Consider the following 26,831-nt stretch of genomic DNA (forward strand, 5'->3'; position numbering starts at 1 on the left):
AATGACCTGCATATGGGGGGGGTAACCTCAAATTACCCATCTGCCTGTCACCAATCAGGCTTGTCTTGGTCCTTTTAATTGTACATACATGAATAGTGTTGCATAGAGTCAAATGATCTGAACAACATTCAACAATATTAATTGGCAAATTGTGCCACACAATTTAACCACAACAAGCTAATGGGTTTAATATGAGTTTAATCTAAGATGGGAAGTGGTTCTCAACGATTTATGCATCCTCAGAAGACCACCCGTATTGCCTCATATTGTTTCTAGGAGCATTTAAAAGGCTTTGTCCACCATAAATGATGGTTCCGCCGGCTTGGCCGGATTTAAAGGAGGGCCGATCAGTTAGGAAGGCCCTTCAAGATCCTGTAGGACCTCACAACACGTTTCCCTCCCTCTAGGAGAGGTATCCTCTGATGTACTTGCTAACGACAGTCCTTCACAGCCCTGAGATGTGAGAGCCGCATCAGCTCTAGGGCAATAAAGGACACATCCCTCTTCCAAAAGGGTGCGAAGATTTTCCTAGAAGATAATGGATTTACTGTGGATTTTTAACTGGAGCAAACACACAGATGTCGTCACATCAAATGCTAAGATGTTTTGCACCCTGCCCCCTCCAACATCACCTCCTTCCCTTGCTAGCCTTTGTTGTGTATGAATGTGCCACCTGCACCCCTGTAGACAGTGGTCACCGAGTGACCGCATCACAATGTTTCACAGTGGTGTGAGTGTGTCTCTTTGCCCCCCCCACCCCCAGATATAGGCAAGGACTGCTGCCAGGCAGGGGAGGAAGAGGAGGTGAACGACCAGCGGGTGAAGTGTCTGAATAACCTGGCCACTGCCCAGCTGAAGCTGGAGCAGTTTGATGAGGCACTCCACACCAGCCGTGACGTGCTGTTCCTCGATACGCTAAATGTGAAAGCCCTTTTCAGAGCAGGGAAGGTCAGTTGCTTACCACACGGATCTATAGTTTTATTTTGAATTAATGTTTCAACTTGACAAATGGTGAAAAAGCAGCAGATTTGACCTACGCTGTTAAAGAGGTCTGCATTTTTTTTCCACAGCTCTTGTCAGACAAGGGTGAGTATGAGGAGGCTATGGAATTGCTGAAGAAAGCCCTGAAACTGGAGCCAACAACCAAGGTGAGAGAGAGGACAGCTGTGGTCAAGCTGACCTCATAACATCTTTCACATCTGGGTTGAACGGCCTTCTGGAAAACATTTCTTTGTCACAGCCAATGCAGACATTGCCCTTTTCCACTCTCGTCAATTGTAAAAGTTAATTAGCATGCAATGATAATGTGCGGCAAGACTCATTTTATTGTTTTCAAAATTACAGCAAGTGCAATAATTCCAAACATGAATTTAAAACAAGAGCTCGAAATATTTTGTGACTCACAGTTCACTTTTAGTTTATGGAATTACTAGCTTCCTGGCTTTGTTGAGGTCAAATTATTGACAGAAATATTTGGCCGTCGATTGTGTTTTATTTTTTTTTAACTGGTCAAGGAATGGTATTTCTCATTTTTGGAAGGACTACGGCTTTTTGCAGGCGTTCCCTCATTTTGTTCCATCACAGGATTTGTTTACAACTTGGAGTTCCAGAAATCCATGTGGATCTTCATGGAGAACTCATTTTTACCCTGCTTGCAAAGACGAGTGTGCTTGAGAAAAACAATTACAAGCCCCTATTCTAGTTGCCTCCATGCCTGACAGTATGAGGGGAAATAAGGAGAGCATGACTTGTTTTTCCAAGGGAGAGACTACCTGGAAATATATATAAGTAGTTTTTATTCTTGATGTGCTTAACCAAACCATGAATGAGCCAGGAGAGTGTATGTTTTCCATGATGCACCAGGTATATAATCCCTGACTTGGTCCATGACCATGGTGTTGTGTGTTGGGTTACTCCTCAGTTGCTATTGACGCTGCCGAAACCTGTCTTGTCATGCCCTGCTACACACAGCTGTCTGCTAGAGTATCTGTTCGGCCACTGAGATTGAAATTGTCTGGTGTCACAATGCTATAATCACAAACTGAAATGCACAGTAACACTTAATTAAATGTGTGAACAAGGCCTTTCACAACACACATGTATTCTGAGTATTTTCCACTGAAATATATATATATATATATATATATATATATATATATAGGTTAAGGCCATCCTGCATTGAATCTCACTCCCTCTCAGAAATCAGAACCATGGAGCCAAACCCATATACATTAAAAAAAGAGTTTTCATGCAAGATTCTGTATTGCTACTGACAATTAGACTTGCTACAGGCTATTCCTGCTTGGAAGGCAGCAATGCTAACTACTGTACCATCAACACACACACACATATATGTGTATATTTACTAGAGCTTTTAGATAGGAAACCATCCAAGAGGCCCTGACATTCATAACAAATTGGACTGATTGGATAATGCGGTAGTTATATGAGAGTTGTGATGGTCGCTCTGTGTCTGTGTCAATGGTGTCCGACTGCTTTGGTTTGGATATCACTATTGCCAGTTACAGAATTCCAGTGATTATAAAAATAGCAACTGCAAGGTCAACAACACTTGCCTTCACAACATGAAAATCTGTACTGATTCTGAGGCAGTAAGAGAAGGTTTTATATGGAGAGAAGGTTTATAAGCACACAGAAACCACATTTATGCAGTGGTCAAAAACAGCAATGTCCCCTGCTCTTTCAAAAACATTTTTCTCTCTATGTCTTGTCTTAGTCCAATGAAGCGGTCACAGAAATAAGCTTGTGTGAAGGAACCAGTAAGATTATAAATAACCTCGCTCCCAGCAAGTCTAATTGCCAGTAGCAATACAGAATCATGCCTTGAAACAGCACATGAACACTCTTGTCAAAATTATATGGGTGTTTGGCTCCATGCTTCTGACAAGGAGGGAGTGAGCTTCAACGTGACCTCATCTACCCGCCTCATCCTGAGCTGACCTGCTGCACATACTCCACTAGCGGTGAACTAGCCCCGTCTAGACTAAACTAAAATATCTTCTGTTTCTGTAATGACACCCTAGTCTCTGGTGGCAAGACAAAAAAAACACATTCCCTTAAGAGAAACCCCTTAGAAATAAGGAAGAAAAGAATCCCTGGGTGCATATTCCCAGAGAGAATGTGTTACAGCAAGAAAGTAAATAAACAGACAAAGAATAGAGGTTTTGTCTTCATCCTAGATTTGAATACTAACACTGAGGGACAAGCCAAAAGTAAATGGCAAATAGAAATGTAGTCCCTCATGAAAATAAGGCTAGATTTGACCAACCACCCGCCATAAAATAATGTTTCTTAGTTGAGTGCTAAACATTTTAATGACTTTTTCCAAGCATATTTCTGGTCCGGCCTAACACATTACATGATTTATTATCATTGTGTGCTGTTAATATTCAGAGACTCGGGTCTGTCATGTGAGAACTAGTAAAAAAATAGTGACTATTACAAGTATGTGTACCTGTTTATGAATATCTGATTTGGACCTCTCTCATAGATACTGCTGTCTCAAGAAAAACTTAAGACGACCTTGTGCACAACACAGCACCTTTGTCCTACAACAACAGCCATGTAGTGGGGTGAAGGCAGAACCTATATTTGAATACAGCAGTGAATTTGTGTCTTGCAATAGGCCATGTCTGTTTACAAGCTGAACACTTTTCCTTGAAATTGAGGTCCAGAGATGGATGTTACAGATTAAAACTAGAACAATGCTCAATGTTTCACCTGTCAAAATCACTACCAAAATGTTCAATATTTCCCGATTAATGTCAGAATTAAGGGGCACAATGCGTTTACGATATAACAAAGGTGGTCATAGAGAGTACAGGAAATGACAACTTTATGAAAAATGAATTTCAGGAACACTGAATTGCTCTGGCTGAAGGCATAAAACAGCAGTTGTATGCATTTGCAGGCACATATAAACTAAATCTCTGAATCCACACATTCAGAAAGAGACTGAAGGTTGGACTATTTTGACTGTTACACGATCAGATTGAGGTCCTGCCACTGCTTAACTAAGGTTAGGACACACAAGAAAGAACACTGCCTGCCATTGTTTAAGCATACAGCAGGACTTATGAAGTCCTGTTCCAGCTCTAGTTTCTCCTGAATTCTTTTATTGTGTACAATGCTGCCCTCTTTTGGACAAAAAATACTTGTGTTCACAATAAACAAGTTAAAGCATTACTATGCAGGAATATGCCACTTTTTGAGGTATGTTTTTTTTTTTTTTCATAGGCAACTAGTTTTTATCTTCAAATTCATTTTGATGGTATTTGGCCATGCGAAGGACAGATAAACATGCCTGTCGTTCCGACTAGCTGCCCAGGCTATGCACTTTGTAGTTCTGTGGTCCAGGTCAGATCACCTCGCAAAAATATAAGAAAAGCTTTCACAGCATGATATTGCCAAAAAGACAGCAATTAGCATGCTAGCAAGCTTAGATCAGTGTCAACCGTGCTGTTGGTAGTGTTTACATGGTTTTTGCAAGCCATTTAGGTAGTTAGCTTGCTAGTTTTAGACCAAGACTACTTGCTGCTGCTTTAACACAAGGAGTGCAATGTTGTGTTTAAATGGTCAGTTCTCATGCTCTGTCTTTTATTCCTCACAGGCCATTCACGGGGAGCTATCAAAGCTTGTGAAAAGACAGTCTGGCGGAAACGAAACACAGAAGTGGAAAGCTAAACCAGCTCAGGTGTTAGGGGAAAATATTTCACCCTTTGTGATTCCTTCCAAAAAGAAGCCCTCAGTAAGTGAATAAACACTAACTCTGAAGAAAGCGGGTCGTCATTTGCCAAACATACCTTAAGCCACTATAGCCCTTGTGTTGTTGTTTTTTTTTGTTGTTGCAGGGAATTTCTTGGAAATTTCTGCTTGGTGCTCTGGTGGTGGCCTTGGGCAGTTTAGTGACATCAGTGGTCCTGACTGCAAGAAACTAACTCACCTACTCTCAAACTACTGTAACTACAAGCCCAACAGCAGAACTGCCGAGAGTGAGAAAGTGCATTGAATCATTGTAGTATCTGCCCCTATTGAGTACTGATGTTGACTTACACCGACACATGCAATGTAGAATGTACTGACTACACTTCAAACCACATTTGCCAGAAATACATTTATTTTGCTTACATTTCTGTGCTGCCCTTCTGGAACACAGCTCTGATATGATAGCTACAGTATGTCATCAAGAAACCCTCCCCGATTAATGTCATCATCCATGACATCATCCATTTCCATCCCACAAACCTGTGACACCCATATCAAATATTTCAATTAAACTGCAAATGCAACCAAAGGAAGTACAGGGATGAAGATGTTGATTTGTTAGATGTGGTGTTTCTTTAAAGTTGCTTTCAATTGATAAAGAGTAACCAAAGGAAACTTCTAAACTACAACTGATTTTGTCTTGACATTTTTATATTTGACATTTTAAATTAAGGAAAATAAACCATAGCCAATTAATTGAAATACGTTTTGTTTTGTCCCAAAATATTTTGTTACATGTTATCTTGAGCACCACTGTGTTTGAATTCTGCTGAAAGTATCCCCCATAAATTGTGGTAGGAGCAATAAACAATTCATCAAATACAATCCACTGGAGCACTTTTGTTTTAACAATATACCAGGCATTTTCTCCATCTGCTAGTAGTGCTGTAGTAGTAGTAGCAGTATTGTTTTTCTGTTGTTGTGGATGATATTGAAGTTGTGTGAAATACATATCAGGGACATGTATAAAAACGCAGGCAGCAAAGCAGAAATGGAAAACAGCAGCAACAAAAAAAATCAGTAGGCACACATGTAATCAAGAGGGATTTGGTGTCAGGTTTGATCAAGCGGCTCATCTTAGGTCTTACAAGCTAGACAAATAACTGAATAAGAAATGTACTAGTACTTTAAATACTGAAGGCCCACGTGTGTTTTTATTAGTAGTGCAAGGATTATTACAGGATGCAAGGATGCAGCCCTTTGATAACCAATGTCTTTAAAACTTTAAGGGGATCCTTGGCATTTGCAATAGGCTGCTGTGTATAATCGAGCGTAGAATTCATGGATCCGTTCATATCATATAAATCTTTCGCCTTTTACTAAAGATTTATGTGGAGAGGACCACTGTGAGTTAATAGTAATGTTTTGATACACCACTGCATGGCGGGGTCAAAAAATATATATCAAGCGTGCATGATACATTACGACATCACTTTAAACGTCAGAGATGTACACTCAAATAGCGTATTCTGGAAGAAGACATTTCTCGCGATACCATTGCATTGTCTTACTTTGACAACAACCATCAACAGAGCGCCAGTGGGAAAGGTACGGTAACGTTAGAGAGCAGACCTCTGGGTGAGCTTATCTAAAAAGCGAAAACCATTGACCAGAAATGACGAGTAAGGACTGCTGTTGGAATTATGACAACTTTATTCCGGTTATTTAAAGTCATTGCACACATCGCAATGATGAATACGCGGCTTGTCGGTACCGATTTCTGAGCTAACTCGATCTTGGGCTAGTTGGTTGGCTAATGGATACAAGCTAAGGTTTGCTTCCTTGTTTAAACAACAGACATTCCAGACATATTATTAAGCATCCTTTTTTTTTTAAATGAACGCCTCATAAATTCTATATAAAACTGGAATGTTGCAACTGCCACAGATGTTTCCAAACTGTGAGCTAACCAAAGCATCATTTCTTCGGTTAACGTTATCCTATGTGACTATGATAATACATTTGGGTACCCAGACAGCAGTTGTATCCTTTTAACTATGAGGGGTAGTGTTATTTATTTATTTTTTAAACTGTGTCCTTTCTTTTGAGGCAGACCCTTTGTTGAATGAGGATTTAGCCATTTGTTTACCACAGTGCACAGGTCTCCGTTTTCTTGCTCAGTATTTACAATGTAAACGAGAGCAGAAGAATGACCAGACTGCCCCATAGTTTGAAAGCATCTCAATCCTGTATTTTTGTAACCTCTCCATTCCCTTCCTAAATTGTAATATTGTAATTAAATGGAAATCTTAAGTGTACCTTCCGGTTACTGAGGCCTAAGTGAAGCAATAGAAATGTTGCTAAAGAAAGCACTTTTTGCTGTATGCTTCTGTATACAGATTGATCAATTTAATTTGGCAAATTGAGGAGATTTGAATTCATGTAGGGTTACGCTAAATTTCTGTGGAGAATTGTAGTAACATTGGGAACAGGGGTTTGTGTATGTAGTTAGTAATAGTGCTCAATGAATGTTGCTAAATGTTGAATCTGAGGTTTTCCCAAATTATCAAGGGCTGACAGGTTTATGTGTTTCAATATGGACCTTAATTCCAGAGAGTGGCAGCTGTTTAATAACAATGAACTCTTCTAGTCGGACATGTTTAAGGTGTACTGATTCAAAAGGTGTTCTGATTCAACAATAAAACACTGTGGACAATGACATTAACTTTTGGCTCGGGCATTGCTCAGGTGGGCTATCTCCCGGGCCTTTCTGTGTGGAGTGTGCATGTTCTCCCCGTGTTCACAAGGGTTTCCTCCACATAGAACCCCAACACAAAAACATGCAAAAGAACAGAAAAGATCGCTCTCCTGTCCTGTCCCTGACCAAGATTGGACTGAGGTCCCCGTACGCCGTAAAAGGCTACCCACTGCTCCTGGAGCCCCTTGAGGAAGGACAAGGACTTCAGGATGGGTTAAAGGCAGAAGGAAAATTTCACCGGCGACCTCATCAGCATGCGTGTGTGTGTGTGTCCTGTGTCGCCGCCAAATGCATGTGTGTGGTGTTGTGTGCTGTGTGACAATAAAACAGACTTTGACTTTACAGAAACATTCAAATTGTCACACTCATCCCTTGGTTTTAAAAATAAAAGGAGGACATTAAGATTTAAAAATTAGAACATTTATTTTGTACAACTGATTAAAAAGCTCTACATCCAGTAACCTCAGTCCTCAGACTAATCGATACAATGGTTCCTTAAGAAACGTTAATTGCTGCATGCATCAGAGCATAATACAACAATTCTGCCTTTGTTTGTGTAGGCATTATACACAGTTCATAAAATCAGTGGTTTTGAAACGTTAACACTACCAGAAATATTTAGATAAAAAGCATTAACTGCACATTTGATGTGCATACTGTGGCACTATGTGATACAGGCTTTACATAAAACACTACTGATGGAAGTAGTATTGCACAGAAATAAAACTGAAATGATTTGCAAAATATCACCACATTACTCCCTTACACTTTAAGCATTACACGTGCCTATTGCAACAGATCTGGAAACATAAGGAATCTGACCATTAATGTGAAAAGGTTAAAAAAATACAGCACACTTCACTGAATTCACTGCGCTGCACAGCAGTTACCAAATGCCGTCTTTCGACCCGTTTGACTTAGCGTTATGAAGCCCTCAGACTTTCTTCTTAGGTTCATGTGCTTCTTCACCTCTCTGTAGGACAGACACAACATATCTCACAACACTGACCAGGTTCAACAGTAGTGTGGCAATAAGAGTAGGCAGAGACTGATGAGATGCCTTACCTTGCCAAATGGAGGACTGCCTCTACAACGTTGGTTCCCTCTTTAGCACTGGTCTCACAGAATAGGGCATTGTAGGTCTGATAAGGCAGACACAGTTTAAGGCAGCTGAATTTTCACAATCTTGTCCAGATGAGATGATTATTTGCCATGTCATATATAACATGATATTATTGGTCGCATAGGTACCTGACAAACTGTTCCACAGTACGTATACTAATATACTCGGTACTTTTGTAATGGTCTGGTTTAAAACAGCATTATGGAGTTTTGGTCTAAAACTAGCGAGCTACCTACCTACCTAAAAAGCATGGAAAAAAACACCATCAACAGCTCAGATGGCACTGACAGCTTGCCAACTGGCGTCTTTTGGCAATACTGTTGGCGATGTACTGTGAAGGCTTTTCTTACATTTACGCAGGGTGTTCCGACCAAAACAACAAAACTACATAGCGGACCACCTGTACGACTAGTGGGAACGACAGGTGTGATTTTCAGTCCTTCACATGACTATATACCATCAAAATTAATTTTAAGATGACACCAAAAGTAGTTGCAAAAGAAAAAGTACTCAAAAAGTGGCAAATTGTTGCATGGTGCTATTTCTTCAAATGTCAGATGTTGTGATCATTAAATCTTAATTTAAGAGTGGATACTTGCAAATGTACCTCTTTTGGGCGCCTCTCAAGAGATCAGACTATCAAAACCTTCTGCAGAGCTAACCTTGCAACATCTACTTGAAGTCCAAGGCTTTCTTACCATGGCCAGTTTCTCTCCATGCACAGAGGTCACACAGCTTCCCTCAGGTCTTTCTTCTCGTAGGTCCACCTTGTTTCCAATCAAACACATGGGGATGCTCTCCTCTGTGGACTCCTGGGAGCAAAATGATTTGGTCAACACTCAGCCAATAGTCATCAAAAATGCCCACCTCAGCTCAACATACTATACATTCACCAAACAATGTACCATGACACCAAGTGCATACACCTGCAGACATTTACTGTAGCGAAAAGGTTTTGCAGAATACTACTACTAATAATAATAACAGCACATATAATGTAAGCTTGTATTTCTTGCTGGTCTTAGTGGACCCACCTGAATCTGTGCCATCCAGTCCCTGACATTGAGAAAGCTGCTCTCGGAGGTCACGTCATACAGGAGCAAGACCCCATGGGCTTTGCGGAAGTAAGAGCGGGCAATGCTCCGGAACCTTCAAGCGTGAAGCAAACACGGAGTAGTTAGTGAATTGGGGTAGCCAATGCTCATGGGATCCTCTCATTAGCAGAGTTAACTAATCAAGTCTGTGTTTAAGAGTACTGCAAGACTACAGGCCTGAAACATAACTGGGCTTTACTCCTCGTCTGTATTTGCCCTGGCATCACTCTTCAGGGATGTTGTTACTATTATGACTATTACTATGAGGAAGTGCATCAACCATCAAAGATGAGATGTAGCCAAATCAAAGAAGACTTCACTGGTCAAAGCATGTCCAAATTCAAAGATTTGTCTGATGGCTATTTTGAAATGGTGACTTATGATGACCTTTTCCTGTTGTTTACCTTTCTTGTCCTGCTGTGTCCCAGATCTGCAGGCTGGTTTTCTCTCCATCCACAAGCATCTTCTTAATCTGGAAGTCCACCCCTATAAATCACAATCCCCCAGACTCTCACTTAACACACATAAACTGGAACCTATGCATTTTTGTACCATACTGTGAAAGACATCTGACCCCTTCTAGCACTTACCCAAAGTGGTCGGAATATCCCCCTTGAATTCATTTAGACTCAGACGCAGTAAGAAGCTTGATTTGCCTGACCCAGCATCTCCTGCCAGAACCAGCCTGTACATTTGAGCTGGGCCATCAGACTCCAGCAGATTTGTCTCCAGTGGCTGATGATAAAAGCAGCATTCTTGTGAACACAATAGTGCCTTATCCTGAAAATCCATATAGAGTGTGTATGCCCTTTGGTGTAAATGTCCTGTGACTACAGGTTTGGCAGGTTTGTGCAAAGTGACAGAATATGAATTCATCCTTCTACATTGCAATAAACTATTTAAAGAAAGGTTGTAACATATGCAGCCATACTTCTAACTTATTTTCTGTAACAACAACTGCAATAGTAAGTAAATTAAATTAACTAAACATCAGCATGGGATATGAAACTAGGCATCATTGTTTGGTCAGATGGACAGCTTAAGAATTATTGTCTTACCTTAGCAGGGAAAGCTGACAAACGTCTTCTGATAGATGAGGCAATTGAGCTAATTCGACTGGCCGCCTCGGACACCTCTGCATCAGACTTTGTCCCAGTCACCTAACAGAACAAAAGTAAATTTCCTTAACAAATTATACTTCATCCCCTTCCTCAATATTACCATCTCTGATGGATTACAGTTGCTCTTACTTCCAATTCGGATGGACAATAGGAATAACTATGGTGCACCGTTTCTATGGAGTCTCTGCTGTCATCGCTGTCATAGTCACTGCCCGAGTCGTCCACATCCATGGAAAAGGCCACTCCACTGTCCAGGTATTTCTTAGCCCAGCTTGCCACACGAGCAAACGGTGGCAGAGAGGAATCCATTTGGTCCTCTCCACTGGCAAAACAACGCAGAAAGGAGTATGCCTCATTTAAACAGAACTATCAGTTATGTCTATTTCTGGACTGCTGGGGTGGCAATGTACTTTACCTGTTATGGGTTAATGTGCTCTGACGAATGGGCTTCATCTTCGGGGCAGGCTTTGGTGAAAGCTGCAGAGAGAAAGGACACACAGGCATGTTGATTAGGGCCATATAACAACTGATTTTGAAACAGACCCATTGCCACATCAGGGCTGCATCCACCCCAAAGTCAGATGCACTGTGACAACTGGGTTTCTACCCGAATGGGCTACCCCACCTAATGAGCATTGACCCCAACAATACTACCCTGATCATTCCTTACATAGCTTTGTATTTAATCGATGTGCTGTCAATTCCAGAAAATAAGCAATGATAAAAAGGGGTTCAGTAAGAGCTTTTCCTCATCAACTTTTCTACCTGTGCCATTCTCTTCCAAGTAACGGTTAGCAGATTCATTTCTTTGTCGTACCAGAAGAGAAACGAGACTTACACTTCTTTCATTGGAGGCCGCATCATTGACCAGGGCAGAGCGTAGTCCATTGTTGCTGTCATATAACGTATTATTCATTTCCCTTTGTGATCAAAAGACAGGAACATTACATCAGAACAGAGGACTTTCCAAAGAAGAACAGTTTTAAACAAACAAAATTGTCTGTCAAATTGTCAAAATGGCATCTCACTGGAGGATGTCAATGTGATTTGAGTATGACTGGTATTCTATCACCATCCTCTTCAATTCATTGGTTTCCCTGTGAAAAACAAGACGACGATATGGGTACAGCAAACTTAAAGAACATCAGATCCTTTATCAATTGGGAATCGCCTAAGGTGTCTCATATTCTCGTCTCCCCTAGCACTTAAATTATGCACCATTTTCTTTTGTTTACAATGATGTAGAGCACTTTGTCAGAAAGATAGTAGTTGTACTGTAATGGTTATTATTGATTTGGTACCTTTCGTGCTGCAGCTTCTGGTCTGTGTAAGCATTCTTTAGCTTGTCTAACTCCACCTGATGGATGGAGATGTTTGTCTGTGCCTTCACAAGAGAACTCCTCAGCTCCTCCTTCTCCTAGCATTGGGATATCGATCATAAGTGTCTTGACAAGAGATGGATACATTTTGTGCAGACAAAGCTAATACTGGTCATAGAAAACAGGAGACTTCATGAGACTCTTATTCAAATGCACTGAACATACCTGCGAAATTTCATTAAGCTGGTTTCTCAGTTTGTCAACATCTTCCCTCGAGTTATTCAATTCCACCTCCTCTTGGTATTGCTGTATACATTTCAATAAAAACAAGGGTGAACAGCTGAATCAACAATAAACCAAATAACAAATTCTAGTCAAAAGAATTCTGCTGAAAGAGTTCAGTTTTAAAAAGTATTTCCTGGGCAAAACATGATAACATTAAACCCTCCATCCACACAGCAGGACTCCTACCCTTGTGAGCCGATCCACGGCAGTTTGCAGGTCGCCCACTTCATCCTTGTGCCTCCTCTGCAGCACTGCAATGCTCCCTTCCATTTTCCTCTGTTCCTGTGGCCGCAAAAACCCAAGTGGAGAGTTGCTTTCATATACGCCAGCCCAACAACAAAGAGGCCTTCACAGGATATATATAGAGAGACCTTTGTGAGCGCAAACACCAGCCGCCCAGCTCTACCACAGGAGCTGGTCCCTGGACCACAGGAATGCAGGTAAACCACTGCATTGAACACAGGGAGGGAAAGACTCTGACGACAGCCCACTGTGGGCGTTTGCTGCTGCTCGATCACATAACGAGGCATTACTCCAAAAACAATAAACAGGCAGTTCTTCTGTCTGGTATGTACCTAAACTTGAATCGTCCATGTCTATGACACCCACAATATGAATGAGATTTTCATTTTACCCCTATTTTAATGTCCATGCATGTGAGCGTCACAAACTATCTTCACATACTACACTGCATACAGAATATGTTAGTGTTTAAAACAGAAGAGGTATAAAGTTTACCCTCTCCTTTTCAGGAGCTCACCTCCTCTCTCCCCCTCTCCTCACTCCGACGAAGCTGCACCTGCAAGTCTTCCTCAAGTTCGACCAGCTGGCTCGTGTTCATCTCCTCTGTCCTGTCAGTCAACACAATCACGGTCAGTCACTGATGCAAGAAAAAAAACTAAGAAAATGATGATGTCTTACACGGCACAAGTAATGACTTATTATTCTATGATTCTAAACAAGGTCCAGTAGACAGAAAAAAATGCTGGATTTAACATATCCTCTTTGCAGTCTCGTCACATTGCCTGGGGGCTACTTGTAACGACATTTCTTGTACGGCTTGACTAACTCAGACGAAAATGCCCTCGTCTCTCTAAAAGGGATATTGCTCCAGTTTGTCATATGACTTTACTTGACCAATCATTAATGAGTGCAGGAGGGGCCTTCCGAGTCCCTGGTCACAGATATGCAAGACATAGTGTACGTACAGAGGAACGTTCTGAACAAAAACAAACTCCATTCATATATCTTGCTTAGGATAAAAAAAATCAAGTTGGAACAACATGCTTTCAGATAACACAGCCCATTGCAAATTGTACGTCATGCCATGAATAATCCAGTAGGATAGTTTTATTACAAGAATCACAAAGAATTAATTATACATTTCAGAACTATTCATTATTCCAGTCCAGAGACTGTGAAAAGACCTGGTGATGTAAAGAATGAGCAGAGCATGAACAATTATTTCCTTACTTCCTTCTTCCCTGTATGAGACAATTCACTTCCAGTTGAGGAAAAACACTGTCTAAACCACGACAGTAGCCCTGACAAAAGCCCTGAGACAACTCCACTTCTGCATTCTTTTAATGCAAGCACAATCAGCACTTTGGCTAAGGTACACACGCACCCAACTACTTAAATGACCCACATACTGCAATGGAGAATACAATGCATCAGATTCTAGTCAGAGCTCAAAACCTGACTCACAAACACCTGGTTACTAAATTGCTTGCTGCTAAGAACTGGTGTTAGGTGAAGCCAGCACTTTCTCCAGGTTTTGTGCTTCTGATTAAGCAAGACTAATCACATATCTAACTGCAACGTATGATATATACATGCATATTTCTATGCAGTAGACTGCAAATTAATTCACTACAGATACATTTAATGACTTATAAAATGGGCAATACAGATTTGAGTAGAGATCCACATGCAAATACATACTGCAAATGTGTATTACAAAAACACATATCCAAACTTCCCACAATCTGATTATCTATACATTATCACTGTGCCCACCTGTTAGTTGATATATGGCACTGAAATGATTGACGAGAGTCAAGAGTCATCTCCAATATTTACTTAAATGGTATGATGTCACATTACTGTACTGGCTCAAACAAGGTAGGCATGCAAACTGACTCAGCTACTGATAAAGATCTTTTGAAGTGTCAATAAAAAATTGCATGCATCTTGATCCAGGTTCCCCTCTTTTTCTCTTATATGTGTATTGGGTTTGCTTGAAAGACTGGGAGGACCAGAGATGTGTGTTTAAGATAAAGTTGTTTTTGTCAGATAAAAGCTTTCGGGTATGTCTGAAGAGGCTCCTCATCTTAGACTGGTCTCAAACATCTGTCTCAGTAAGATATATTATCTATTGTTTACAATTACACTGAGGTAAAGGCCATTGTTAACAGTACAGAGACAGCAATTGGTGTTTAGGTCTGATAAAGTCGTCCCCCCCCTCGCTCTCTCTCCTCACCGCCTTAGGCTGGTTTCGAGCTGCTCGTTCTCCAAGCGTTGCTCTCTGCTCTCATTGACCAGACCCTGGATAAGTTCCTCATACTGCTGTAGTAACTGGCCATCAGAGGACGCATGGATCTGTTGGTACAGCTCACTGAGTGGATCCCGTAACCTGGAAACAAGAGCCAGAGGTATGCTTCAAATGGGTCCACTCCACACAACAACGGGCCTCACAGTAAACACATCCAAGTCAGTGTCAAGATAATTACCGACAATATTCTCCATTGACTGAGACCCCCATTGAGACTCTACTGTTAAGCAACACACACCTCTTATATGCTGTGCAATGCTTGCATTATTTCTTACACCTAAAAGAAATAAAACTTCTTTGTCCATTTCATTGACACAGTATCCTGAGCTTGCATCATAAGTGGGCTAGTCATTGTGGTAAAACGGCGAATATATCAGTGAACATTTCAATAATACCTTTTTTAAAAGATTTTTTTTGTTTTTTTAAGATTTTGAAAGACTTTAAGTGAATGCCGAACATCATGTGATTGAAGCTGCCAGTCACGGAGAGAGAAGCCCAATTCTGATGCATATTGGTAAATTAAGGACATTACCTTCCCAAAAAGTAAACCACGTCACCGTCCAATGAGTTCTCAAATTCATCCCAAGGGCTGACTTGACTTTGCAAAGAATCCTCGAGTGAAGCCAGGTTAAGGGTCTCCGAAACTTCGTGAAACCGCGAGGAAAAGTCGCTGTAATTGATACTCCCATCTGCGTCCACGTCGAATTTGTTGAATAAAGTTGTGATGTCTTCGGTGGGAACATTGAGCTCCCGGCAAACAACGGAGAAATCTTCCAACTCGATTCGCCCAGATCTGTTTACATCACACGCAGAAAAAAGCCTTCGAAGCTCTGGTTTATTCATTCTGAAGTCAAGCTGCCTTGTACCTTTGCAGATGAGTTCACAAAATGTCACTGAACAAATAACCTAAAATCCTACTTCATAACAGTGAATTAAAAAAAATCCTACTTCAAATAACTGTATTAATTGTCAGGCCAAATGATCCCAATTCGTGTGCATATATTAAAAGCATCCATAAAGTAATCCCCTTTAAAAACAAACTGTAACAGGTGAGTTCACCACGGCATTTGTCACACAGGTGAGTTAGCTAGGATCCATGACTTCCCGAGACGCTAACCTCCTGTAATGAGAATAAAGTTTCAGATGTCTCTGCACACTATTGGTTCATGACATGACAAAGGGGCGGGGCTAGGCCAAGGTATAAGCTACGTTTTACCCAATTTGTTTGTTGTTGTGATTAAAAACAAGTTTATTCATCATACCACACCAGTACTAGTAGTGCAATACAAATAGTCTATTGGTATTTGTGACATTACAAGTTCTTTCTGTATTAGAAATGAATAAAACCATTAATATTATTAACTTTTTTTAGGTGAGAAGAATTTCTTGAAAATTGTTAACTTGGTCATCCTTCTGACACGTGACTTTGCATGTGGGCTATCTTACTGCAGGGGACAAACACAAATTAGTCAGACAGGCTCAGTAATTAGAAGGCTATTCCCTTTTATTCTTGTTATTTCCCTTTCAGGTGTGAACTTTCTTATCTGTACAGTGCTTGCCTCTACGGCTTAGGAATGTTCTTGTGACTAAATCACCACACCCTGAATAATTAGAATTAAAAAATAGGTTTGAACAATAGGGTGAAATGGGATCTTGATGTGAACCGAATAATGTGATATTGCTATAGAATTATTATCTCAGTAGGAACAACTGTGTGGACCAACTTTGGGGTTAAATCCATGAAATTGTAGAATGTTCTTCCAACTCATGGGTTTCAGTGTTAGCTGATCTCTGTGCAAACAAGCCACTCCACCCACACTTAAAGGAGACTGATGTGTTGACAATGGATTCCGTCAGTGTTAACTTTTAACTGACGTAGGGCCGACTAAGATAGCCACGACAATGGGCCAAAAAGCATACACGCTATGTGTGATGCATGAAGTTATGGGCAGGGAATTCACAGCAAGAGAGGAAATCCATGATCCTACTGTCCTTTTATGGAATTACCATGACGTTGAAGTGACTGGATGTGCAAATTAATATTTCACCTTCATTTTTTTCTCAAAAGAAAAAATAAATAATTTCATTCAGTGTTGAGTCAGTATGAACAGGTTGTCTACACTGTCATGATGGTGGATTTTACAATCAGTCCTCATGGCCATGTAGATGAAATAACTCAACAGCATATTCTTTAGGCAGATGATGTGAGCCACACCACCAGACAGGGGCTGACTCTGGAAGGAATCTAGCACTAATCCGGTGCCAAATCATCCGTGTCAACCTCACGCTATATAACAAAAGTTCCTCATACTTCCAGTTGTGTAACCATAAAACACACTAATAAGCACTTCAGGTAATTTACCTGGCTGTGTGCAGAGGAAATGTAGTTGATTGAAAGTGTGTACTCTGTGTGAGGATATACACAAAAAAAGAAACAGATTTCAAACATATTTTATCTGTTTTATTTTAGAAAATTAAAATAAAGTGCTTTTTTATGTACAGTATAATAAAACAACAGAAACAGTAGTGATGTATAATACAAAAAAATACATTTCACAACAGCTTTTTGTACAATGGCAGCTCAATTTACAAATACACCTTTACACAAAAGTTTACACGTCAACAATGAGTCCGACAGACTTGGCGTACTGTTGCTGTGACTCCTCGCTGGAGTGCTTCCACACTGGGGAGGAGTGCTGATAGCCTCCCTGTTTGGCTCACTGAGATCAGAGATCTCACCACAGTCCCATCAAAATGTATGTCTCTCACTGAAATACAATGCGTGTGTGGATAAACAATAGAATCTGCTCTGAATCATCTGAATATTAGAACTAGTTTTGTACTGCATTGCGTGTCAGTGGATGAACGGGTCAAAGCCAATTGGTTTACAATCACCACAGGTTGTTTTATGTACCTACGCATCTTTTAAATAACAAATGAAAGACGAATGTAAAAAAAGAAGACATAAAATTATGTTTTAAAGTCAAAGGTTCTTTGTGCTTCAATAATGTGTGTGAGTGTGTGCTTCTATGGATGCATGCACCAGTGTGTGTGTGTGTGTGTGTGTGTGTGATTAGTGAGCATACTGGTATGTGTGTTTGTCGTACGCAGTACATGGGGTATATAACTCTAGATAGACCTTGAAGGTTTTTATGCACAGTAGATACATAACCAGTGGTGGACTGTTGTACAGACAACCTTCCAATTTACAGTGGTTTACGACAATAAACTGCTTTTAAAATAATAAAATCAAAGAAAAAAACATTTAGCTATTAACTGGATCTATTGTGCAGTTACTGGCCACAATGGAAAGGCATCCACTCAAATATGTTTTAATTTCATAATCTTTGAGCAAGCCTGAATGATGTTTTTTTTTATATCTACCACCTAATAGCATGAAGCTGAGGAGGCTGCTGTTTGGTTAACCTGATCGTGTTCTGTCACAAGGCTAGAAGCATATATTTGATGTCTCAAGAGAGACAACCTTGGAGTCATAAAATGTTACTTGAAGGCATCTTTAAAACGAAAACATGTAAAGAAGCTGCTACAGAACTGTAAAAAAAAAAAAAAAAAAACACTTTCAACAAGGCTCCCCAACATTCTGTGCAAAAACAATGCATTGTGGGTAAAAGCAGCATTGTGCTCTTCGCTTGCCCCTACACTATAGAAACCTTCCATTTACAACAGCCCCCCACATACACAGTAAGAATGTACATATATACACATCTTTCCCCTGTTAGCAGTATGCCTTTCGCACAGCTACTTTGTCTGAAGAAATGAAATGAGAAATCTCTTATACACATTTTTTAGACTATATTTAAATAAGACACAACATGTTTTACTTAAAGAGATTTTGGAATACTTTCAATGAGTGTATTACTACATTCCACCATAAAAAATGTTTGCATGACAAAAAAAAAACTCTGGCAACAATTTCACAGAATGTCAACTCAATGGTGCATCATATCGTTGAGAATAGTTTTATCTTTGGAAATAAATGAAATGGATATATTTTTTAGGTCACATTGTCATGAATCGTTATGGTAATGAGTATGAAACTGAGAAACAGTCCCTCTGTCAAGCTATGGAGTCTTAAAATTCTATTTACAGAACACATAGTACACATAATACAGAGAGGCGTTGCTGGGCAACACGCTTAGCTTTTCTCTGTGTATTCATACAGTATTTAGGTAGATTGTATTTAATTGTGGTTCTGCCCATCTCTAAATCTGCTTCCATGATCATTCATTCACTGGTCCAAACGTATTCTACATGCCATATCAAAAATGATCTATTTCTCATACAGCCTACATACAGTTAGACAGTCTAATTAATGGATGCCTCTTCTCTCTCCATTTCAGGGATGCTGGTAAGCTCTTGTGCTCATAAACACTTTCTTAGGCAAGCTTGAATTCTCTTTTTTTTCTTATACTAAGGTTGTTCTGATAGAGATTGAAAAAGATTTGTTTTCTATAAATTGTTACGGTCCCTAGAGTGGTAAATTGATTGTGCCATGTTACAGACATGTAAGAGAATATCATCTTTTGTTGTTATTGGCTTTTTGTCGTTTTGTTTGATTTTGGCACATACAACATGCGATCATTTTTGGTAATGTAAACAAACACAGGAGAATGTTGGTCATCTCTGCTGGGTGTATTTTTCACTGCCCTGTTGAGCGATTAACCTCCTACTGGCCGAATACACATTCAGCTGTTTCACTGAGCCCCGGTGGTCCCTATCAGGGTTGGGAAGGTCCCTTTCAAAATGTAATAGGTTACAGATTACTAGTTACCCTGTTAAAAATGTAATAAGTAATGCTACTGTTTTAATTACTTTATCAAAGTAATGTAACTTATTACATTTGATTCTTTTTGATAACTTTTTGATTGGCAGACGAGAGGCGGTGCAAATCCAAACGAGAGAACCAATCAAAAACAATGCTCAAAATAGGAGTACATACTGCCAAACGGAGCCTGTCTAGATGGTGAAAAAATATAAGGCAACAGTATGAATGTTATGGACATAGAAGCTTTTTACCAATATACCAGTATATTCAGATGTAACCCCTTTGTAATCGCCAATCGCATTTTGATTAGTAACTGTAATTAATTACATATTTTTTCCAGTAACTGTAAATGTAATGGATTACAAGTACATTTACTTTGTTATTTAATGATGTAACTCCATTACATGTAACTAGTTACTCCCCAACCCTGGTCTCTATGTATCGCTCTGTGCCTTCTGCTGCTCTGAATCCTGGGTAATGAATGCTTGGAGCACTGGGTGCACACTGGGCTCATTATCGCTTCCATACATGACTGCATGTGTCTGAAACAGAGAGCGGTGCTGATAGCTCTGAGGAGTAGGCCAACACTCAGACAGATGCGTGAGCTAAGTAGCCTGATGACTTTCCATTTCACATTTTGTTATGTGCTTTGCATAGTATACTGCCACTTAGTGATGTCACATTATTACTGTATGTATAAAGGATCATAGACCTCTGCAACTCATAGTTACTCTGCTTCAAATTTCAGTAAAGGCAACATATCGTCTAATACCTCGGCATTCTCTTTGACAATACTCATATCCCAATGAGATTTTCTGTCCCCTAAACTCTGTTCAAACCCCTGTCTTTTCAATAGCTCCATGTGCCTCTAGGGGTCATCCACTCTAGAGTACCAGTCATTTCAAGGGGGTACAAGTCCTTCGTGGAGTACATTCGTAGGTTCTGCCCTCTGTCTACCTCCAAGGGAGTCCTCTGGTTTCATCGTAAGGGGACCATGCCAACGGTTGTGCTGGTGTAACAGAGATGAGGGCAACCCCAGGTGGAATGATGGTATGACCCCCTATAGTGAGCCGCTGGAGGCCACTGCTCAGCCTTTGAGGGGATGCTAGTGAGCAGATAATTAGGACGGACTTTCGAGGAGGCTTCTTTGGATCCCTCCGTGTCAGCTCAAGGGAGTACATCACCAAATTGGTTGTAACGTACTCGCTCTCTGGTCTCCTTGGCTTACCATGGATGTGATATGACCTCTGACCCTACACTTTTTTTCCGACCTCTTTAGCCTCGCTGTAGGGACCACTGGTGGGCAAGATCGTGACAGACGTAGGGAAATGTGCACAGGACCACAAGACCTAAATGAAGACCTTTTTCATGGGACCGTATTATTGTATATAAAAAAAAAAAAAAGCAAAGACGAAACACAGATGAGGTGTCCAGGTGTCCAAGTTCAGGACATTTCCCTTTGGGTGTTCCCATGTCTGCAGTGATCTTTTAAGAAAATAAAAGAACACCATTTCCCATCTGTCACCACTGCTTTGTCACCGTCAATTTCTCCTTAGCCTGGACGCCACCCACATCACACGATCGAGTCTTTAATCTCAGAGCCCAGTCGGACGCGAGGCCTCGGACACGTGGGCGAGATCTCCACGTGACTCTCTTTTAGGTTCAACGGCCTCTTCTCCGACTCAGAGAAGCTCTTGCTGTTCTCGGGTGAGGAGCACGTCTCGTGCGTGGGCGTGTTGCAGAAGTAGTTGTCGTTGAGTGTCTGGTAGCCCTTATGGTCGGAGACGGACGGCGGCACGGCAGTGTTGCCGTTCAGCGGCAGGCTTTCGGCCGGCTTGCCCACGACACGAGGCTTCTTCTGCTGGATGTTGGGGCACTCGCCCTCCTTCAGCATGGACTTCATGCGCCCGCGGTTGCGGTAGATGACGAACAGCGAGAACACCACCAGCGAGAAGGCCAGCAGGCCACACACCACGATCAGCTCATTCCAGTACGTCTTGGTCTCCAACTGCGGCGAGCGTGCCTCCCCCGGCAGCGCGATGGGCTCGTCCTGGGGCGCCAGCGGCGTGCGCGAGCGGCCGAACAGCGTGGTGCTCTCCTGCCGCGCCTCCGCCCTCACGCAGTAGTTGGCCAGGAGCTGTCGGAAACCCTCCTCCACCGACCAGCACTCGTAGGTCTCCTGGCGGTCGGCGTGGGCCACCACCACCAGGCCTCCGTCCTGGCTGGGGTAGAGGAACTGGCTGGCGCTCTCGCCGTACTCCCAGTGGCGCTCCGCCAGGTTGGAGCGCAGCTTGCAGGGCAGCACCTTGAAGGTGTTGGCGGGCATGACAATCAGCTGGCACGCCGATGAACCTTAGGAGAGGAAAGGAGGACACACATGAAATTTAAACCGCGTGTCATCATTTAAGCAGTCAAACGAGGGAGAGTCGACCGCACCATTAAGCTGGCACTAACACAGAAGAGAAAGACTTACGAGTGGATGAGGGCTTTGAAAATCGAGGGCTGGGTGTCGTCTTATTACAGAAGCCAGTGGTGTCTGCATTATGCACATCCTGATGCCATTTGCTAAAGCATAGAGTACAAGGAAGATAGTTTAACAACATGCACAGAATCATCAGAATCACAGACATTAGACCTGCAGATTTCACTCCAGCCGATGCTAATCCACTCCATTTACAGTAATCTGATACGATACTGTCTGACCGCTATTGACATAAAGCTACACAAACTCTTGCTTTAACAACGTGTTTGCTAAACCTCTTCTGAGAAAGAAAATGTTTGTCCTCTTCCAAGAATGCTCCCAGGGCACTGTACTGACCTCCCAGGGGGCGCCTGTCTGACATCCAGACACTGCCTCCCTGTCCAGGCACAGTAGGGATCTCTGGAGAGGACGCATTCCCCACAGCTCGGGTAGTTAGAGCAGTTGGCCACGGGAACCTCCACTAACCCGGAGAAGGAAGACACATACAGCAGACCCTGCGGCACAGACACAAACATCTTGAGGATTTTACGGAGAAGAACGGAAACCCTAAAACAGCTTTTCCATATTTACACCGCGAGCTGAGTGAATTCACGGTGTGGCGATTTTTTTACGCGGCCTAAATGATGCTAATTTCTCGGTGGCACTGTGACCGCAAGGTATGCGACAGCACTGAACAAACAGCGAAAAATACGGCAGGGACGGGGTGGGGGGTTGTTGGAGGCAAGGGAGGCGGGATTCATTGTGTGTCATGTGCTGTTTACTTCCCATCTGTTCACCAGCTCCCGAGAGAGGAAGCTGGAGATGTAATTATCTCAGTGAAAGTGAGTCTATACCCACCTCCCCTCCTCTCTCTCACACACACACACACACACACACACACACACCTCCCTGCAGGCATCTCTGTTCACGGCTGATGGGTTACCTAAGCTGTGGCCACTCTGACATTTACTTACTTCATAATAACTCCCTCAAGAAATCCCAGTGTGATATTCCACCAGGGAACATTAGCACACTGGATGTGAGAAATGCACAGTATAAATAAGATTCATTGTTATCACTGTTATTAACGCCAGCAGACCTGCACTATATTGCAAATGTGCTACGTGCTGATGTGTGGGATTGTGAGTGTGTGTGTGTGTGTGTGTGTGTGTGTGGGTGTGTGTTTGTGTGCGTGTGGTGAGCTACCTTATCTGTGTCAAGCTCAATGTGCTGTATAGGCTGAGGTTCATGGAACAGGACCATCTCCTCAATGATGTGCATCTTGCCCTGAATGTTGATGGCCTTGTGGAGCCTGCCGTCATCTAAGGAACACAAAGCATGCGTAATCAAAATTACAGTCAATAGACAGCTATAGTGATACCATTTATTACTTCTTAAAGGAAATGTACCCTGCTCGTTAAATCTGATTGATCTAAAAATGTATTATTCATCGCCGTAGTTACATTTTCTTGTAACTAGCATAAAGAAAAGTGTAAAATCTTCCATTGAAGTTAAAAAATTCAAAGCTATTAAAGAGTCTGCGTACGTCAGAGAAGCAGTGAGGTGTTTGCGTGAAAACGTCTCGTGTCTCACCTGTGCCGATGAAGAGCACGTCGTAGGCCTTGTGGATGGACTGCACTCTGTGCACGGCGATCTGCGTGTAGCGCACGTTGCGCTTGAGCAGGAGGGGCGGGCTGCGGATCACGCTGTCCATCAGGAAGTGGTCCTTGACGAAGTTCAGCACCTTGTCAGGCATGTGCAGAGAGGAGGAGATGCCCATGCCGCGCGCCGTGTTGGTGATGCACTGTGGGAGACAGAACGAAGGAGGAAGAGGAGGGGGAGGAGGAGGAGGAGGGACATAAATAAGGAATGAGGGAAAGAGAGTGAGAGAGAGGAGGAGGAGAGCAAGAGAAAAGACAAGAGAGAATAAAACAGGAAATTGAGAGGGAGAAGTAAACAAAGACCGAAAACGAGGGATAGAAGAGAAAGAGAAACGAGAGATAAAGACAGAGAGAGGGAGACAGATGACAAGAAAGACAGGATGAGACAGGGGTCAGATCGCACGTCGGGTATAGCACTGTCTTTCCTGCTAGCACACAACACAAACACACAGCGAGCAATGAAAATAACACACACACACACACACACACACACACACACAGACGTCAAACAGGTTCAACACAGATGGACTTCATCAATGTGAGTTTGCTGCGTGCGCAGGATTGGTTGCAGATAAGGCTTCTGGGAAATGAGAGAGGCCTTAGGAGGCTGATAAGCATCAGGGCTGGTGGGCAGCTGCCTGGGAGCGACAGCACCAGCTCTCAGACTGATACCAAAAGAGCCACTGATGCCCACTGCTGATTGGAGCTCTGATTGTGTGTGTGTGTGTGTGTGTGTGTGTGTGTGTGTGTGTGTGTGTGTGTGTGTGTGTGTGTGCGTGTGTGCGTGTGTGTGTGTACGTGTCTGAGATATGCGCTACTCAAACACACACATACACATACACACACTCACACACACACTTTTACACATTCATGACCAATGACTAATGTCAAGCTGAGATTCCCATAATTGTATTGCCTATATAATCCTTTTCAATTAAAAATGATTTATCCACCTTCCCTTAAAATGTTTTACTTTCTAATAATTCGTACAAATGTATGACTGAAACTGCTTAAGTATTTCCATGGGCCTTCAGAGGTAGCTGAACCCACAGCGGGACATATTAGAAGTGTGGAGATTGCTCCACATGCAGTGTGCTGTTTTGGCCAACAGGGGGCAGCACTACTCACCGCTCCGGGGCGAGGCTCAGGGACCTGATGGTTGTAGGTGTACCACTGCTGCGTCTCGCGGTTCACCTCACGGTAGCGGCCATTAAACGCTCTCTCAACCTGCTCCATAGTGAAGGCACACACAGCTGAGCTTCCGGACGCACCCTTGTACCTGTGAGTACAACACACACACACACACACAGACACACACACAAAGCTAGTGTTTAGACTTATTCATACAGCCCATATTTGATCACACACTGTGAGAGTGCAGATATTAAAAAAAGAACTACTGATATGACTCAACTTGCACACACCCATACATCACATACACACACACACACACACACACACACACACACACACACACACACACACACACACACACACACACACACACACACACACACACACACACACCCATACATCACATACGCAGATGAAACACCAGACACACCACGTGATCGAGAATGTCCCTAGTTGCCTCCAAGTGGCATTCAGCCTCATGTCAATGTGCCAAATCGATACAGTCTCCTCCTGGTGCTTACCACATGCAAGAGAATGAGCCGGAGGGAGGATCAATAATGGCGTGATATGAACTAATACTGAACTGGCACTGCTGCTGTTGTGCAGTTTATCTGGGGACACCCAAACTACCACGGATGACTCACATGCCAGCTACACTACTGTGGTCAGACACTATATGATAAAACTGCTGCTTTTTCTTAAGCTGTTTTATTGTTTTCATACTAAATGAAAAGCCACCGAAACATTTGAGAAAATATAATTCCTTGGCAGAGGGTGCTACAGAATAATAAACTTCAAGGCACAAAAGTATAATTTTTAGGTTTTATTCTGTGAATAAAAATACATACTTAAAATACATATTTGAAGATATTCAAGACTAGGGTGACTCAGACAATAGGTTAAAACTGCTTGGGTGATTTATTTTGGAGTCTTACCACTGTGAGGTGAAGACGCCATAGAACATGGTGCTCTTCCAGTCCTCCTTGCCGGGGGTCAGCACGAACATGTCCTGAATGATGTTGAAGGGGAAACCGTCGTCTGGTAGTGAGCAGAGCAGCTGGGCCTTTAGGAAAGTGGTCCACTTCTTCTGCAGGACTCTCTCTCCTCCCTTATCTCCCTGTACACACACACAGAAAGAGAGAGAAAGAGATATTTAACAAGATGCAAGGGGTGAAAGTACTGCTCAGACTCACATGCTATGCAAAGTATTTCCAGCAGAGGGCACCCTCACATCACACGAAGAGCAGGTAACTGCTGCATCATTTTTTACCAGCTGACTCGAGAACACGATAGAGTCACAGGGTCCAAATATGTGGGTGAGAACATAATAAAGACACACTGTTGAGTGTTATGACAACAGGATTATTTGTTCATCCATTGTTTTGTGACAGTCCCATCAAGCAGCCATTATGTAAATTGAGGATAATGAAAAGCATGCGTGTGGAGTGGCTCCTCGGGTAGAGTAGGGCTGAAAACAGCATAGTTTGTCAGTGACGATGGCTTCTTCCCGAGGTGAAAACACTTAGAGCACGTGGAAGCTTCTGGGTCAGAAAAACAAGCAGGGCGGGGAGGAAAATAATAGAAAGAAAAAAACCTAGAGGTGGAAGAGCAGGGAGGTGCCGTGTCAGGCCAGACAGCACGCCAATTGGGTTTGAGCTGAATGAGGAAGGATGGCTCCGCTTACATGTGAATAACCACGCGAGATAAGAAAAATGTCCACGTGCAGACAGAGGCACTGGCTAAGAAAACATACCACACACAACACACACACACACACACACACACACACACACACTCTTTCAAGACAATT

The 26,831-nt window shown here is 42.2% G+C and overlaps 3 protein-coding genes and 1 non-coding gene across 7 annotated transcripts in view; 2 read left to right on the forward strand and 2 right to left on the reverse strand.

Annotated features, from left to right (window-relative positions):
* Positions 1-5,610, forward strand: part of fkbp16 (FKBP prolyl isomerase 16) — a 35,904-nt gene extending 30,294 nt beyond the window's left edge. Inside the window, exons 5-8 of the mRNA XM_012833568.3 lie at positions 764-948; positions 1,071-1,148; positions 4,631-4,768; positions 4,872-5,610. Coding sequence (XP_012689022.2) covers positions 764-948; positions 1,071-1,148; positions 4,631-4,768; positions 4,872-4,958 — 488 coding nt within the window. The 3' untranslated portion in view covers positions 4,959-5,610. The remainder of the gene's footprint in view (positions 1-763; positions 949-1,070; positions 1,149-4,630; positions 4,769-4,871) is intronic.
* Positions 5,611-6,060: 450 nt separating this feature from the next.
* On the forward strand, positions 6,061-6,175 carry LOC116220076. Its single transcript, XR_004163452.1, has one exon. It is a non-coding gene; the product is annotated as a U5 spliceosomal RNA (small nuclear RNA).
* A 1,712-nt stretch (positions 6,176-7,887) lies between these two features.
* Positions 7,888-16,073, reverse strand: zgc:162879 (ras and EF-hand domain-containing protein). Of its 3 annotated transcripts, none has more exons than XM_031564437.2 (17): positions 15,512-16,073; positions 14,908-15,060; positions 13,186-13,276; positions 12,612-12,707; positions 12,366-12,446; positions 12,123-12,238; positions 11,850-11,918; positions 11,660-11,741; positions 11,237-11,298; positions 10,990-11,143; positions 10,759-10,860; positions 10,291-10,480; positions 10,105-10,186; positions 9,641-9,755; positions 9,305-9,418; positions 8,549-8,625; positions 7,888-8,456 (listed from the first exon to the last, which is right to left on the reverse strand). In XM_031564437.2, exons 1-17 carry the CDS (start codon positions 15,820-15,822, stop codon positions 8,351-8,353), a joined length of 2,001 nt encoding a protein of 666 aa, XP_031420297.1. In that variant the 5' UTR covers positions 15,823-16,073; the 3' UTR covers positions 7,888-8,350. The 3 variants fall into 3 exon arrangements, with proteins under 3 accessions (XP_031420297.1, XP_031420296.1, XP_012689030.2); XM_031564436.2 differs by having other exon boundaries at positions 10,951-11,143; positions 15,512-16,072; XM_012833576.3 differs by having other exon boundaries at positions 10,291-10,435; positions 10,951-11,143; positions 15,512-16,071.
* A 1,345-nt stretch (positions 16,074-17,418) lies between these two features.
* sema4ba (sema domain, immunoglobulin domain (Ig), transmembrane domain (TM) and short cytoplasmic domain, (semaphorin) 4Ba) overlaps positions 17,419-26,831 on the reverse strand; it is a 62,073-nt gene continuing 52,660 nt past the window's right edge. For both annotated transcript variants that reach the window (XM_031564438.2, XM_012833642.3), the window contains exons 9-15: positions 25,957-26,138; positions 25,016-25,166; positions 23,820-24,030; positions 23,433-23,548; positions 22,584-22,741; positions 22,239-22,330; positions 17,419-22,117 (exon numbers count right to left, since the gene is read on the reverse strand). In XM_031564438.2, the coding sequence (XP_031420298.1) occupies positions 21,339-22,117; positions 22,239-22,330; positions 22,584-22,741; positions 23,433-23,548; positions 23,820-24,030; positions 25,016-25,166; positions 25,957-26,138 (1,689 nt within the window). In that variant the 3' untranslated portion in view covers positions 17,419-21,338. The remainder of the gene's footprint in view (positions 22,118-22,238; positions 22,331-22,583; positions 22,742-23,432; positions 23,549-23,819; positions 24,031-25,015; positions 25,167-25,956; positions 26,139-26,831) is intronic.

The sequence above is a fragment of the Clupea harengus genome, chromosome 3 (assembly GCF_900700415.2).
Source record: "Clupea harengus chromosome 3, Ch_v2.0.2, whole genome shotgun sequence".
In the NCBI taxonomy this organism is placed as follows: Eukaryota; Metazoa; Chordata; class Actinopteri; order Clupeiformes; family Clupeidae; genus Clupea; species Clupea harengus.

Bases quoted from the DNA above. Each gene is read 5' to 3' on its own strand.
- zgc:162879 (XM_031564436.2), bottom strand. From the start codon at position 15,822: ATGAATAAACCAGAGCTTCGAAGGCTTTTTTCTGCGTGTGATGTAAAC. The intron at 11,919-12,122 runs GTACCAAATCAA...TGTTTTTCACAG, and splicing joins CAGAAGCTGCAGCACGAAAG to GGAAACCAATGAATTGAAGA. The intron at 9,419-9,640 runs GTGGGTCCACTA...TTTTGCTCCCAG, and splicing joins ACTGGATGGCACAGATTCAG to GAGTCCACAGAGGAGAGCAT.